The sequence below is a fragment of the Sinocyclocheilus rhinocerous genome, unplaced genomic scaffold (genome assembly GCF_001515625.1).
Source record: "Sinocyclocheilus rhinocerous isolate Xijiao unplaced genomic scaffold, SAMN03320098_v1.1 scaffold3611, whole genome shotgun sequence".
Lineage (NCBI taxonomy): Eukaryota > Metazoa > Chordata > Actinopteri > Cypriniformes > Cyprinidae > Sinocyclocheilus > Sinocyclocheilus rhinocerous.
In genome coordinates this window covers 1-11,688 of record NW_015644641.1, presented here as the reverse complement: position 1 = coordinate 11,688, position 11,688 = coordinate 1, and the positions used below count along the sequence as shown (strand labels likewise).

Sequence of the window (11,688 nt, the reverse complement as noted above, 5' to 3'; positions counted from 1 at the left end):
ATCCAGTGCACTGATACAGTACGTTCAGCCGGCTATGTCTGCTATAGGATACTTACCAACACAGGCATTTTGACATAATTTTGTGTGAATTTGTCCATTTAAATACAATACTTCAGAGAGAGCTTAATATTTGCACGGGTTTGCGCGCTTCGGGTGAGCGCACTGTTGTAGGAAAATTAATGTTTTACTCTTTCTTATTTACTTTCTTAGACATTGTGTGGGTTTTTATATATATATATATATTTTTTTTTTTCCTTTTGATTTAACTTGTGTTTCTCTCTCAATATGTATATATATGTCTCTGTGTCGAAGGTCATAAAGCAGCAGTGGAAGGATTTAGGGCTTTTTGTGAAAAAGTGCCTGCAGGCCACAGACTGGGTTGAAGTTGATACAGACATAGCACAGGGCAAAAGTGTTGGAGCATTTAAATCGAACTACGATTTTGATGTGCAGGTTTTGAGAACTGTGACTGCTGTTGTGAAGAATGATGTGACAAAACATGGGGTGGGGGCTATTTCTGCCTCAGACATTGATATTTCTTTGGCAGAAATACCGTCAAAATTGTGGGCAGAGCACAAGTACGATGTGGGTTTAATTAAGGGATGCGAGCCGGTTGTAATCACCCCCAAATCTGATTACAGACCGTGTCAAGCGCAATACCCCCTCAAACGTGAAGCATTGCAGGGCATAATGCCAGTATTTGATTCTCTGTTGAAGGAGGGAATAATTATACCATGCAATGATTCACCAGTGCGCACACCAATTTTTCCTGTAAAAAAGATTAGAGATAAGGGTCAGCCAACAGAGTGGCGATTTGTGCAGGATTTACAGGCGGTAAATTCAGCTGTCATTGCTAGGGCAGCACGAGTGCCAAACCCTTATACTATTTTGTCACAAATTCCGCAAAATGCAACGTATTTCACTGTGGTGGATTTAGCTAATGCTTTCTTTAGCGTCCCAGTGGAAGAGAAAAGCCAGTTTTGGTTTGCGTTTGATTTCAATGATAAAGGCTACACATTTACAAGATTGTGTCAGGGCTATTGTGAATCCCCAACGATTTATAACGAAGCCCTTCGGAGAAGTATTGAGCCTCTGACTTTGACAGCTGGAACGGCCTTGTTACAATACGTTGATGATTTATTAATCTGTGCCAAAGATAAAACTACCTGCATTGTCGACACTGTGACTCTCCTGAAGCATCTTGAGCAGGGGGGACACAAGGTCAGTCTTTCAAAGCTGCAGTTTGTGAAACAGGAAGTAACCTTCCTGGGGCATGTTATCAAACCAAATAGCAAAGCACTGTCTGAGAAACGGGTGCGGGCCATAAAAGAGGTGCCAAAACCAGTTACAAAGAAACAGATGCTGTCATTCTTGGGGATGTGTGCTTACTGCAGAACATTCATTCCTAATTATGCCATTTTTGAGCAGCCTTTACGAGCCCTAACGACAGGGAAAGGGCTGAGGTCATGTGACAGACTTGTTTGGACAAGCGAGGCTGAGGAAGCATTTGATAACATGAAAGTGCAATTGGCTATGGCTCCAACGTTAGGCCTTCCTGTCATAAACCGCCCGTTTGTACAGATGGTCGATGAAAAGAATGGTTTTATGTCTTCTGTTCTCTTGCAGACTCATGGTGACAGACTGCGACCTGTGGCCTATTTCTCAACGAAACTTGATGCTGTAGCTGCAGGACTTCCACACTGCCTGAGAGCAGTGGCAGCGGCCGAGCTGGCTGTGATGGCCTCGAGAGAATTTGTAGGCTACTCTGATTTGACTTTAATGGTTCCACACGCAGTCTCCATGATTTTGCAAGAGCAGAGAACGTCACATTTGTCTACAGCCCGATGGCTGAGGTATCATACGATTTTGTTGGACATGCCAAACATAACTGTGAAACGATGCACAACTTTGAATCCTGCCACCCTTCTGCCCACACAGGAGGATGGCGAGGAACATCACTGTTGTCTATCAGCGCTCGAACAGGTGTGCAGACCACGTCCAGACCTTTTAGACATACCGCTTGATAATTGTGACAATGTCCTGTTTGTGGATGGGTCTGCCTCGAAAGATCCACAAACAGGGCAGAATAAAGTGGGTTATGCTGTAACGACTGAATTTGAAACTCTGAAGTCTGACAAATTACCATCACACTATTCTGCGCAGGCAGCGGAACTGGTCGCATTGACCGAAGCGTGTAAACTGATGGCAGATAAATGTGTGACGATATACACAGACTCACGATACGCTTTCGGGGTCACGCATGACTTTGGTGCTTTGTGGAAGCACAGAAAATTCTTGAAATCAGATGGGAGGCCGATACTAAACGCGTCTCTGGTATCGGACCTGCTCGAGGCTATTCTGTTGCCAGACAAAATTGCGATTTGTAAGTGCGCAGCGCATACTAATGATAAAAGTTTCATTTCAACAGGAAATGCCAGAGCTGATATGGCTGCGAAAGCAGCGGCAGCGGATCAGACTAAAGATAATAGTAAAAGCGCCACTTGCGCACAAGTTGACATTAATCTTGACATTTCTCCTTGTTTACAGAGCATGCAGTCTTTTTTCCACAGGAGCTGAGAAAAACAACTGGAAGGCATCAGGCTGCAGCCTTGTTGATAGCGTGTGGAGATCCGTTGTTGGAACGCCCTGTTTACCCAAACATTTCTTTCAACATTATGCTAAGTTGACACATGGGTTAGACCATGTATCAAAAGGGGGAATGATTGCACAGATGAAAGAATTGTGGTTTACCAAGGGCTTCACAATATTCGCTGAGAATTTTTGCAAAAGATGTAATACACACAATACACACAATGTGGCACGAGGCGTCAAAACGCAGCTGGTATCCCAACCAGCCCCAGAAGGGTACTTTGAGTACTTAATGATCGATTTCATTGAATTAACCCCTTGTGGGAAACAGAAATATTGTTTAGTGATGGTTGACATGTGGTCCAAATGGGTCGAGGCCTTCCCAACATCGAAACAAGACGCGGCAGCAGTAGCAAAGGCTCTGCTAACAGAGATTGTTCCGAGATGGGGAATTCCAAGAAAAATCAGTTCTGACAATGGAATCAATGAGGCCAATGAGGCAATAAAACAGGTGGGTCAGTTCTTAGGAATTGATATGAGAACACATTGCGCCGCCAGCGGAGCCAGCGGAGGCGCTATTGAACGGGAAAATCAGACGGTAAAGAACAAATTGGCAAAGTGTTGTGAGGAAACTGGACTCTCATGGGTGAAAGCACTCCCAACCGTGTTAATGTACATGAGAATGAGAAAGAGAGTCAAAACAAATTTGAGCCCATTCGAAATTCTCTTTGGTAGACCACCATTCATGGGAATAGAAGGGGGAAAACGCAGGCTTCCATCAACGGATGTGTGTGAAAATGAAATGTTGAATTACTGCAAAGAAATGTCTTGTCTGTTATCCAACATTTCTGTGCAGGTGAAAGCTGCCCAGAGGAAGGTTGCTGAGACGTTTCTGCATAAGATCAGGCCGGGGGACTACGTGGTAATTCGTGACCTGAGGAGGAAGAACTGGAGGGCGAAACGGCGGCGAGGGCCATTCCAAGTTTTGCTGATAACACACACAGTTTCAGGGTAGCTGCTGAAACATTGTGAACATACCTCTTTAAGGAAAATAAACTTCTTTCCTTAAATATAATTTGATTCCTTGTCTCTTACACTGTGATGCTATTTGTTAATAATTGTTTTTGCCACAACAGCACGCACAAATCTTCTCACTGCACGCGTGAGCTCGCGTCCTCTGGCTCTTAAATGTTTAAACTGGCAAAGCTTAAATGAGTTTAGCTTAAACACAGATATCAACGTGTGCTGTTCAGGTCTCACCTGTGCGCACGCGCTATCAGCACCCAGGTGATGACATAATAAATGACTGCTCATATTCCAGCATACGGCATTCGCATTGAACAAGAGTGAATGGTTTGTCCACGTTTTTTTTTTTTCATCGCTGTTGTTGTAATGTATTGGGAAGCCAGAATGTGCATCCATCAACAGAAACATATATTAGCCGAACCCTGTTTGTTTTACGTGTTATTTATAGCAAACCATGTTACAGATGCGTTGTCAGATTTAAGTTGAACGTGTGTGGAGAACCGTACGGTTCGATTTTTTTTTCTGCGAACCGTTCCACCCCTAGTGTCTATAATGCCATGCTTTGTTGTTTTTTTGTAATGCACAGACTTCTGTTTTACAACCTTGTTTTCTATTTAATTTTCTTTTGTCAGGTGAGCTCATCCGGGTGGAGTACCTGTGCTCGCAACAGTCCTGGGAGTTCAGGGAGAACTTTGGGCAGGACCCAGATGTCCCAGACAGAATCCCAGCGGACTTGGGAGATGTAGAAGATGAGGGATTTGGGGATGAGGCAGACTGACCACTCTGCCCATAGCCACCCCTTGCTCGTACATAGCTGTGTCAAACCAGGGTGCCAGCGCCTCCAGACATGAGAGCGTTATGACAAGGCGCTCTATTCCTGCTCTCCACGCTCGCTGTGGGACCCGACTCTATAACCATAGTTGCAGTGGCCTCATATGCAGCAAACCCAGGGGACAGACAGAGGCTGCAGCTGCCATCAGCTCCAACAATCTCTGAAAGGTTTTCAGGGGAACCGCTCTGCCCTGCACAAAAAAGGCCAGTGTATTGCAAATGGACTGAACCCTCTGTGCTGATAAGCGTGTTAGCATCATGCGCGAGTCTAAAATCATTCCCAAAAATGTAATCGACTGGCTGGGCTGAAGCACGCTCTTCTGCATGTTCACAGACAGACCTAGGTGCGCTAAATGTGCGAGGAGCTTGTGCTTGTGGTCTTCGAGCACGCTTCTCGACTGGGCGATGATGAGCCAATCGTCCAGGTAGTTCAGCACGCGCATGCCACCGAGCCTCAGTGGGGGAAAGCGCTGCATTCATGCACATCGTAAACATGCGGGGGATTTCTCGATGTTGGATGCTGTATATATTACATAAATACATATTTGTAGACATATATTAACTAAAATATATTTTTACAACCGTTTTTCTGAAATTAATTATGTACAACAATTATTTGCAACACAAACATATTGAAAAAATGTGTTTGTTTGGCCTACTTTGTCTGTCCTTTTTTGACTTCCTCCAGCCACTGTGCCACAGTCTTCCCAGAGGCCTTCGCACAAAAATGAACACCCCAGAACTGGCTGTGGCCAAACTCTTTAGTCTTTGGCTGGCCACATTTTTGACAATGGTACTGTTCCGGGGTTTGTCTTTTGTAGGTGTCACACCTTGTGATCTGGCTGCTGCGGCTGCCTTCCTTCGACGCCAAGCTGTGGTCCCGGGCACCCTTTGATCGTGTGGTGCAGGTATGGGTGCAGCAGCAAAGGGTGCAGGAGCGGGTCCATGTCCATATGCTGCAGCAGGTACAGCAGCGGATGTGGGTACAAGAGAGGGTGCTGCAGTAGACGTGGATTCAGCAGCAGGTGCTGTCATTGAAGGACGTTGGCCTCGAACGTGCTGTTTTGCCTGTCCAGAAGCATCCTCATGGATGGAAAACTCAATGGCTGAGTGTCTGTGCTTGAGTGTCCATGCTGGATTGCTTCCGGTAGTTTTGGCAGTACCGGTGGGAGCTGTTCAGGGGCCACCAAAGGAGCAGTAAAAGGCTCAATGTCCTGCTGCAAGACCTCCCTCTCCTGCCTCTTTATTCGGGCATTGTGCCTATATACAGAAAAGACAAAAATAAGTATATGTGTAAAAATAAATTATGAATATGAAAACAGACGCAAACACGAACAATTAATTACTGAACCTACCACTGGGAGATAGTGAGCTGGTTTAGCTCAAAGAGCTTTAATTTTGTCTGAGCCATGATTCCGGGGCTGCCCAGGACTATGTCTTGGATCATCCTATAATCCCTTAGAATGGCAGCCCATCGGTTTATCCGGACTCCGGCGATGGTCTGACCGGCAGGGTAAATTCGGCAGAGAGCCAGGCAGATGGCTTCCACTACTCGGCTTGTGCTGGGCCACTGAGCTGATCCACCTTCACCAAGGAATCATCTGCAAAGTGAAAAAGGAGGAAAGTACAGTTAATCAGACTATTTGACAGATAGCGGTCAAACAAGTGGATAACATTGGTAACGAGACTGGTTATGATTATAGCCAAGATACAAAGAACTTTCAAGAGAATCAAATGATAATAAACTAACAAAGAAAAAAAACAGAAACCAGTACCTCTTCAGACTTTCAGTTCCAGGGGTCACATTGGTCTTCGAATGGCTGACCTTGAAGCGACCCTTCAGGACTCTGTCACGATGAGAGGGCCCTTATCATGATCTGACAGGTTGTTCCACAGCATGACAATCTCATCCACCTTACTCTGAGTGACAAACCCCTGATGGGGCAGGTCAACCAGACTGTCGGCCAGCCTTATGACGTGGTCATAACCAGCTTGGCCATCTGGTCCCACACTCTCCGTCTGTACATGAAAAGAAATTAATAAACTGCTCTGTTATCAATGTCAAATAAACTTACCAAAATTAAAGGATTTTTTCAGTCAGTCAGCCATTCATTATTACAAAATAAACCCCAAATGAAATATCAACATCATCACACACACCATAAAATCTCAGTGTACACTGTGTGTTTATGGGTATTCATTTACCTGGCTCTGAGTGGACGAGGCAGGAGAGGAAGCCGCAGCTGCTGATGATGAGGACTGACCAGGAGGTTGTAGGGCCGCTGTCTGTTCCTGAGGGGGCTGCAGGTCATTGCCCTCGAGTTCCATAAATTCAATGGGCTCATCAAGGCACAGATCCTCAAACCTCTCATCACCCTCCAGATCACCCTGCAGGTCTTCATCCCGAATCCCATCTGGAATGTCAGGATCTACATCTAGGTCTTCCTCAAACGCTCTGCTGGTTTGGGAATACAAGTATTCCACACCAATGAGCTCTCCTGTAGAAATACAGAGTGTATCGCATAGATGTTTTAATAACACATGGGTGAAAAACAGCTAAAGTAGAATGTCTGCGTGAACAATACCTGTGTATTCACCGGGGCTGGTGTAATCCTGAGCCAGTTTCAGACCCAGAAGGTGCTGGCTCAGTGCATTACAGTACTGCAGCAGCTGGCCGCCATAGCAGATCTCCTCCCTGCTGGCACCTTCAACTGCAGCGACCCCACGTGCCTCGTTCCACTGCACCAGTCCTTCCAACAGGTTGTACCTAAACACTTGTACCTAAAAACAAATTGAGAAATGATCACCATGAAAAAAAAAAAACATACAGTGCAAACACACAAACAACAAACGCTATTTTTGAGTAATGCAAACCTGGCACGAAGCGATTCAAGTGCAGGTGGAACGACTCCAGGGATGTTGAGCCACATGCACAGCGGTACACGGGTAGAATGACCCCATCCTTGGTCACCTGTCCCGTCTTCCTGTACAGCTGTACACCTGGCGGGTCCTGGATGCACTGTATGTGGCGCTGCTGGGTCCGCCAGATCTCCTGCATCCTCTCCTGGTCAAGGAGCTTGATGCCCATGGTGTCCGTAGCCCCAGCTAAGTCTTTAAGCAGCTTCTCAATTAGCTGCTCAGTCTCCTGGGCCCCTCGAGTGCGGCGGTGGCAATGCTTTGCCAGTTCTTTAGGGGTGGGCTGGCAGCCTGTCGACCGCTTGGCCTCCTTTAGCCTCTCCACATCCGAAGCATCCCATTCGAAGATGCAAGCGGTGAGGCGTTTCATGAAGGAGCCATAAAGCGGGTGGCTGTCTGTGGTCACTCCTACTGCAAACCTCCGCATAAAGTGCCACACGTCCAGCCTGACAATCAGCTGGTCCCACAGACTAAACATTGCTGCCGCCTTTCCTTTCCCAGTGGCAGAGCAACAGTCACGGTCCACATAGAGGACTTGGGGAGGAGCTTCTCCAGCTCTCCGGTAGCACTCCACGAGTCCAGAGCACATGGAAAGCAGGCCGTCACCCTCTGCCTCAGTGAGGACACACATGAGGACCTGCCCAAACTCATTTCCGACATCTGTGACCCATGCCGCTGTGCCAGCAGCCTCACCAGCCAGTTTCTTAGTGACCTGAAATAGGATGAAAATAATTATTAATGTGGAAAGATCTGTCAGTTTACATTGAAAAAAATATAATTTTGTTACAGAAAAAAAAACACGAAAACAAAAGGGTGATGTAGCCTACACCTATCTCTACTAATGGTGATGTTATGCGCATGTGTCTTCTTACCTTTTTAGTGGAATCCATTTTCAGGATGGTTCCATAGATAGAAGTCACCCTGCCTTTAGTTCCGGCAGCCGTGTCAGTACGTCTTTGGCATAAACTGACAGCAGCCATGGTACAAGGCACAGGTACCATCTGAGGCAGCTGGGCAGCGAGACTGCTAGGGTCTGTGGCATAGTCCGGGAACTTCCCAATCACAGAGAGATAATGGGTTGTCTGGGCAATCCAATGCTCTCTGTGCCTGACGCACAGGTTCCGGTATGCAGAAGTTGAACTGTTCCCCAATGAGCGCCCACGCATCCACCTCACAATCTCCTTATCACACGACAGCCTGCATGATAAATAAAGACCACAGATCAATATCAGATGAGCATGAAAGACAATTTCTCATGTTAAAACAAAACAAAAAACAAAACCGTGTGCCAACCTGTAGGTCAAAACCGCAGGAAACATTTCCCTGTGGACAGGATCGAGCTGGTTAAGAATATCCTGTGACCAGCCTGCCAGCTTTTTTTTGCAGGACCGGCATTCAAGGTACTCTGTAGCCATGAAGTACCAGCCGCTGACATCCAAGACCCTCCTGACGGTCTTGTACATTCCGCACGCTGTCAGCGGGAAGCCAAGGCGGCGACAGTTGGCCTGTGAGCACAGCAGCCTGTATGACCACAAGCGGTAAGGGACCCACAGGAACAGCCTGGTATGATAGAAGCTGTCAGGTGATGAAGGAGGCTGTGTATACAGAGGACGGGGCCCAGGAGGATGCCACCAGAGACGCAAGTTTTTGGTCAGCGCCAGCCTCCCAGACTTGTCTCTGGTGAAAAGAGCCTTGCTGACCCACAAATGCTGCTCTTTGGGCAGGGTCTGTCTCCAGCCTTCAGGCAGCAACAGCTGTAAGGGGAAGAAAAAGAGAAATCGTGTTGGTGTTTTTTTCTGCTGCTGATTTTTGACCAACCATTTGAGCATTTTACTTACTTACTTCTGTGGGCAGAGGCCGCTGTTCTGGCGCAGCAGCTCTCGTTGCAGAGGGCAGAGGTTCTGGCTGACTGGACGGTTGAGTCACATCAGCTGCGTGGCATAAAAGGAAAAAGTAAATGAGATACATAGAAGTGGTGCCATCAGTGTTATTTACTATTACAAGATTAATACAATTACTACTACTACTGCTAGATATTAGTACTACTATTTAACACTAGTAGTATGTTAAGATTAGTGATTGCAGCTGTAGCCGCCCATTTAAAGATCGAAAACGATGCGATGACAAAAAGATGATGACAAACATAAATGTGCGGTGATAAAAAGATAGATGCTCAAAGCTGAGCAGGGTGGAAAAATCGCAGCGGTGTTGGAAAAAAGCCATAAAGTGTAAAAAGATGTCATTAAATTTGACTAAAAGCAGAAAAAGGACAAAGAAAGCCACGTTAGCCCGCACGACCAGAAGGTGTAGTACACCTCCTACCTTACTGTTTCCAAAACCATCCATCTGAAGGCTGATAATACATAATAACAAAACAGGTTATATAATGTTCAAAAGCACGGTTTTCTTAAATTAAACCACAAATGTAATCCCACTAAAGAGAAGGTAATGCTCACCTGGAACATCTACATGTGCCGCTGCAGCAAGCAGATCTTCATCAGATGGTTCCTCTGCGGAAGCTGATGGAGGCGGCCACTGTTAATATCAGCATGAACGGTGTTAATTAAGTCACATTTATTTATATAGTGCTTAACACAATACAGATTGTTTCAAAACAGCTTTACAGTATGCAAAATACTGCAGAAATCATTAAACATGAGACAAATTCAAACTCTGCTTTAAAGCATCTCTAAAAAGACTATCAGCTCAGCTCAAGTCGAGATTCAGTTTATGCAAGAATTATAATATAAACCCTACAAAAACAAAACAAAGTTAAGTTAGATTCATGCCTGGAGGCGCTGATTCTGACAGCATCTCAGCGTCTCTTCTCCGAATGTACTTCTGCAGAGTTTCCATCTTCGTACCCGGTCTGGCTGTCTGCTTCCTCACCCATTTGATGAAGCTGAAATGGAGGGACACAGAATTAGTTTAAGCCCCAACACTACGCATTCTCTACTGTCTGCATCCTCTGTTAGAGACGTGAACCCATACCCTTTTCTGTCACGGTCCGTCGCCTCATAAAGGTCCTTAAAGGACATGGTGGCAAAGTTGCCAAATCCAACAAGCACCTGGTCTTCCTGGGCTGGTGTGCCAGTGCCCTCTCTGACCCGGCGCTCGCTGATGGCAGCCACCATGTCAGGAAACAGGCCAGCATACCGCAGCAATGCATCCTTGTTGCCCATGACAGCAGACTGGGTGGTGTCGCCGCCCTCACGCTCCCGCTGATGCACGGCCAGCACCATGGCTGCGTAACCAACATCATTGGAAAGCAACCATTTAAAGGTTTTACCCCGGTACTGGCCAAACTGCAGGGCGCTTTCACTCAGCACAAGCTGGCGATTGGACGTGTCACCTCCCGCTGCTGCCACGTGAGCGATGGCCTCCTCCTTCACCCTTGCAGCAGGCCATGAGCGTCCCGGGGTGGGATTTTTCCTGTAGGCAGTAGCAAGAGCCGCTGCCTCAGGAGAGGGTTTAGGGGTGAGCTCACCGGAGGCCTCCCTGCGGAACTGGGCACTGTAATCCATCTTCTACAAGACACAAATGACACAGTGCTGTTAAAACACACAAATACACTTGTCAGATATACAGTAGTGGCCAAAAGTGATGTCCAAGGGGACATTTGCACAATATTTGCTTTTATTGACCCTACAAGTTTAATTAAACCATCAAAATATATAAGGAATATGTTGGTTAAGGTATTTAATTCATTATTTGGCAAAAAGGGGCTAATTCTATCACAAATTTTTTTTTTTTTTTTCACTATGCCACTACAGTATGTTAGAACTTAAAATTGGACAAATATTAATGCGTAACAACATCTGAATTAACTTTTTTTTAATATATATAAATAGATAAATGCATTTTAGTGAAGACACTGTTTTATTTGGATCTACAATCAATTCAAAATCTCTTATCTACTCAAAAAGAGCAAAAGATCAAAGGCCAGACAGGTCACACAGACACCTGTGCATGGCCCTGCAAAGCTTTGCTGTCTGTCCCCCATCCCCCATCCACAGGGCACAGCTGGGGGTCGTTTTCACACCCTGCTGTTGCCTCACTTTTGCAAAGTATAACTGTACAAAAAAGCATGCATGTATATAACCTCCCAGTTATGCTTTAAGTATATATGCAGATAACATTATGCATTTATTTCAAAACAATAATTCGAAGCACATCAAAACTTACGAAGAGACGACAACAGCCCTGCGAAATATTACCATGGTTTTACTATAGTAACTACAGTTCTATAACAACTATGTAACTAAGCAGTGGTGACAACGCGTTAAATAACACAATAACCACGAAACTACCGACGCTTTACTACGG

General features: G+C 45.8%; 1 protein-coding gene and 2 pseudogenes across 1 annotated transcript; 1 reads left to right on the top strand and 2 right to left on the bottom strand.

The window, feature by feature from the left end:
- The window catches only part of LOC107758733 (uncharacterized), a 9,253-nt pseudogene extending 7,242 nt beyond the window's left edge, over positions 1-2,011 (top strand).
- A 2,423-nt stretch (positions 2,012-4,434) lies between these two features.
- Positions 4,435-9,330, bottom strand: LOC107758732 (uncharacterized; annotated as a pseudogene).
- Positions 9,331-9,859: 529 nt separating this feature from the next.
- Positions 9,860-10,886, bottom strand: LOC107758734 (uncharacterized). Its single transcript, XM_016576535.1, has 3 exons — positions 10,354-10,886; positions 10,152-10,264; positions 9,860-9,897 (listed from the first exon to the last, which is right to left on the bottom strand). Exons 1-3 carry the CDS (start codon positions 10,884-10,886, stop codon positions 9,860-9,862), a joined length of 684 nt encoding a protein of 227 aa, XP_016432021.1.
- Between the last annotated feature and the right edge of the window lie 802 nt (positions 10,887-11,688).

Excerpts from the sequence above, each read along its gene's own strand:
- LOC107758734 (XM_016576535.1), bottom strand. The coding sequence starts at position 10,886 with ATGGATTACAGTGCCCAGTTCCGCAGGGAGGCCTCCGGTGAGCTCACC. Across the intron at positions 10,265-10,353 it reads ACGGACCGTGACAGAAAAGG|CTTCATCAAATGGGTGAGGA; the intron begins GTATGGGTTCAC and ends CCTCCATTTCAG. Across the intron at positions 9,898-10,151 it reads GTCAGAATCAGCGCCTCCAG|TGGCCGCCTCCATCAGCTTC; the intron begins GCATGAATCTAA and ends TGATATTAACAG.